Raw genomic sequence first — 4,712 nt, forward strand, 5'->3', positions numbered from 1 at the left:
CCAAAGTTCGTCCAATCCGGCGCTAAATAGCGCTGGATTTCGGCCCGGGGAGCCCCAACGGCTGGGATGCTCTAACGGGTTCACGTCTGTACTTGCTTGAACAAAACCGGCTAGCTGCCGAAAGTGCTAACAGCTAAAATAGAACATCCTAATTTTCTTCCTTCTGGTGTAAGCGAGTAAGAAATGCAGACCCTGATTCCTTTTATAGGTAAAGATTGTTGGAAGTGCATCATTTCATTCATTATGTATTAACTTACTACTCGCTTGGTAATAATTGCCAGGATCTTCTCTCGTACAAAAGAAAAAAGAAGAAAAAAAAAATGGAACAGATGATTTACCACTCTATGGCCATTAGCTGACAGCCCTGGAGTTGGTGTTGCCAGGTCCTACGTATGGTCATTTCAAATGGTAAGAGTAATGATATGAAGTCACTTTCATTTGCAGGAGAGATAAGTAAATCCCATCTCAAAGGCTCTAGATTGCCTGATTATGCATAATGACTTTTGCTAAAGATATAGAAGTATCAGGTACTTGTCTGGTCAAATAATGGATTCATACATAACCCAACAGTTTGGAAATATCTCAATATCTGAAAGGGACTGGCCACTAACCACTACCATCACCAACCACACATCCAACACTTGGTGCATAATGGAAGGGGGTGCAAATCCAGGATCAGGATTGAAAGGTACGGTCCTAGGGAACATCCCAATTAAGCATGTCCATAAGGCGAATCCAATAATCAGTTTGTACTTGCCACGAAGACATAAAATAACATATAGACACATGCCACCAAATAAGAACAAATCATGCAACACTCATCGATAAAAATATATTGTGTGGCTTGCTTCTTAGCTACCATAAATGAAATCCTGAGAGAGTGACTTCATAGGCAGTTCCACATTTCCAATATCTTCACAAAAACTGAAGACCATGATTAATCAGCATCCCACTGAACAGTGAACATTATATAGAGCAGAATTAACTGAGCTCCCTTCAATGTTCAAACTGGCTAATATAGTATTTTTTGTTTCTTATATAAGAGTTTACAGTACAACCACGGAGATTAGCACTAACATTAATGGTTATGTTAACAAGCATTGGCATATATCATGTGTGCCATACAAACAACAGATGCATTCATACATAACATAACTTACAACACAGGGCACATTGATAGACTACAGAGCACGGTTAATCTTAAAAAGAAAAAGAAGAGGCAAAGCTTATTTTGCCAGGATCTCGTCTAAGTGCAGTTCGTGTGCTGAGGGTGCTCACGCCTGAGCCCTCGTTGGGAGACTTGCCTGGAAAGCTGATTGTCTATTTTGACCTCCTACCATTTTAAGGGAAAGAGAAGTAGATACTGTATCTTGCTTCGCATCCCCTATGCTTAGCTTCGACATGCCCACCAGTTCATCAACATTGATTGGACTCTTTGAGTGAACCGGGACAGGCTTGACAATCTCATGTGTTCCTTGTCCAAGATCATCTCCATCATTCGGATTTTGCCAGAAAGGAACTGAGAATTGCAAGAATGGTGAGAAATATGCTGGAACTAGCACCGGGTAGCTCGACTGCAAATTCTCTGGCATGATGGCAGACGCTGAAGAACTCTCTGCAATGGCAGAAGTATCTGATTCCATCGATTCAACCTCCTCTTCCTCCATGGGTGGAGGTAGTGGTGGTTGGTTTAATATTTGGGCGTCTAGTTCTTGATGCCCAGGAAGGGGCGGCAGGTCAGACTGTAAAGGACACAACACCTATTCAGTTCTGATTTCTACACAAAGTGCAAAGAAATATTTTCCTAATGAAATGCAAGATTAAATAGTGTCCACAACTGTTCATGCAAGTTCTAGCATAAGGAACTAAGGAAGCAACACTGTAAGTTTGGAACTGCTACCACACAAATGAGCGATACCCTTTTGATGTACTACGAAAACAGAATCAGGCCAACTTATGTCATAAAGGCGTAACAACCAATAATAAGATCAAGCGACTTACCTCGTCAGGCACCAAGTCAAAAAGGCTAGACCTTCTCTTTCTTCTGCTCATATTGGCCTGGCGTATAAAATATTTCTGAGCGTGACTTGCTACTTGAGTAGGTGTTCTTGAGACCACAAAATTACGGGAGATTCCACGCCAGTCACCTTTTCCAAGCTTTTGCAATCCAAGCAAGAACCTCCGGTGCTCTTCTTCAGTCCAAGGAACACCTGCCCATAAGTCGTCTTAATCAGGAACATGCACATAAAACATACATGCAGCCAATGCAGGTCGGTAGAAACAACCAAAGCTACATGCGGCTGGTGAACAGAATCTGATATACAGAAGACTTACAAACAGAAGTATAGGAAAAATCTACACATCATTATCGTACTCCTATAAAAAAATGCATGGAATATACGCATTAGAACTACCCCAAAAAAACAGCTCTCGAAGAAAACGAAGGTACTAGAAGCTGGTGAACACAAAATGATGATCTGGCAATCAGTAGAGTACCGAAAAGCTTAGTAGTTAGTACTGCTAAGTTATTAAATGTAAGTATGAAACAATTCAAGGAAATAACCAGCACCACATGAAAATACTAAGTGGGGGGAAGGAAAATAGGCCCCCCAAAATAACATGAACAATGAGACGAATGCGCTATTACGAACCAATGATTTCCGTTGGGACTTCCAAGATAAAGGAAACAAAAAGGAGTCTACACCATGCAAAAAAGGGGAACGGTGGAAATTTTATGTTTTTCTTCCCCTGAGAAAGTTACATTGCAGGTAAAGAAGAGAGCAGTACCAAACTGCACTCTAAATTTCTAGCCTAGTCAGAGATAGTAAACGAGCAAACGGCAACCCAATCTACATTATGTCGTTACCGTCTCTAGTATGGTGTTTATAATACCAAATTGGTGGGCGCTCAAAGTAGAATGTTTTGCTTTGACGAATTTCCAACTGTTACTTGACTAACATTAGAACCCAAATCTATGGTAACCGAAACTTTTTTTTATTTGAGAAAATATGATAACCGAAATTAAACATATGAGGTCACTGGTTATCAACTACTTGTGAATTACTCCCTCTGTTCCATAATTCTTGCCGTGGTTTTAGTTCAGGAGGGATTGACAAAAAATCAATGAAGAGGGTCAAGCTTTGTGCACCACCAATACTCATTAATGGCAGCTATACAGGTAACCAGCAACGCTCAGATTGCATCACAATGGAGTACCACATTTATGCCAAAGGTAAGACTATTGCGTTACTTTTAGCTCTGCAGCGCTTATGTGGCTACGTAAATGCTTTCGGAGGCACTGAACAACGCCAAATTTCTAGTGAATCAAGTATCGTCGTTGCTCAAGACAATCCACAACCGTTTCTACATGTTTTATTAACTTGAGGATTCTACAAGTCCGTTGCCTAATAAATAACAACACTACTATTACTATCCCTTTGTACCATCCCTTTGTCTCCTTATCCAGAGCTGAGCTTCTAAAAACGCCGTCAGCAAGTCATGATCCAATCAAACGGAAACGGCCACCACGGTCTACACGTCATCCGTGCGCCAATTAATGCGGGAAGCTGCTTATCAGCTCAAGTGGCAAGTTGTCAGAATCGTTACTCCATAGTACTACTGTAGTAGAGTACAAATTGCAATTGAAGGTTCTGGCAAGTGGATATTTGGAAGCTAATGGTACCGTCTGAATCGAAAGCTACACACGGACGGAAGCACCGGACAAGAAGCATACACACGAACAAAAAATAATAATTGGAGCCGAGAGGATCTAGTATGTGCGGCGGCGGCGGCGGCAGAAAGGAGGCGGTTTTGGATAGGCGGGGATGAGAGATAGGGAGAGGGATTGAGTAGGTCACCTTTCTTGCGCTCGCGGTTGGCGGAGGAGGACCCCTGCACGAAGTCGTCGGAGGCGTATCCCTCGGCGGCTGCGTCGTGGCCGACGTCGGCGGGGGAGGCGCCGCCGCCGCCGGCGCTGGATCCGGCGAGCAGGGAGAGGTTCCCCATGCTGGCGCTCTTGCGGATGGATCCGTCGGTGAGGCGCACCCCGAAGATCTTGACCCCGCGGTTGGGGCACGTCCGGGAGTTGTGCCCGTTGTGGCTGCAGTGCGAGCACCGCCTCATCATCCCCGACGTCGCCAGCGCTGGCGCCGGCGTAGGGCTGGGCTGGCCGGAGGAGGAGGAGAGGATGGCGATGAGAGGTGGGCTGGGAGGAGAAGCGAAGTGTGGTGATGAGAGGAGAGGGGAGGAGGAGGGGATTGACTGTGGAGTGGTGATTGGTTGAGGAGGTGGTCGGAGCTCGGCGCGTGCGACCGTCCACGTGGCGGATATTCGCGCGGGGATATTACGTGGGTGGGGAGGAGAGGGGCTTGCGGGTCACGGCTTCACACACGCGTGGCCGTGGACGCGGTTCCTTGCGGTCGCCTCCTTTCGTGTCGCCGTTGGATCGTCGGATCACCTGTTCCTGTTCGTCGAAAGCGCGACCTGCTATGCTAGCTCATAAATGGTTTTTGTCCTTGCTTTATCGCCACCTGCTCTCTCTCTGGCTCCACGGGGTTCTCTTATCCGGAACATATCATTGCTTCCACGTTTAAAACAAAACAAAAAGCCACCAAGCCGCATTTTCTCTTTCTGTTCTGTTGGATTCTCTTTCGGTCTTTGTGAGAAAGCTCAAACCAGGATGTGGTAGATGTGTATGGAGCGTAAATATGACT

The 4,712-nt window shown here is 45.1% G+C and overlaps 1 protein-coding gene across 1 annotated transcript; it reads right to left on the bottom strand.

Annotated features, from left to right (window-relative positions):
- Positions 1-1,000: 1,000 nt before the first annotated feature.
- Positions 1,001-4,293, bottom strand: LOC127309711 (transcription factor MYBS3). The gene is made up of 3 exons (XM_051340464.2): positions 3,858-4,293; positions 2,002-2,210; positions 1,001-1,742 (listed from the first exon to the last, which is right to left on the bottom strand). Exons 1-3 carry the CDS (start codon positions 4,123-4,125, stop codon positions 1,275-1,277), a joined length of 945 nt encoding a protein of 314 aa, XP_051196424.1. The 5' UTR covers positions 4,126-4,293; the 3' UTR covers positions 1,001-1,274.
- Between the last annotated feature and the right edge of the window lie 419 nt (positions 4,294-4,712).

Source organism: Lolium perenne, chromosome 1 (assembly GCF_019359855.2).
Source record: "Lolium perenne isolate Kyuss_39 chromosome 1, Kyuss_2.0, whole genome shotgun sequence".
NCBI lineage: Eukaryota > Viridiplantae > Streptophyta > Magnoliopsida > Poales > Poaceae > Lolium > Lolium perenne.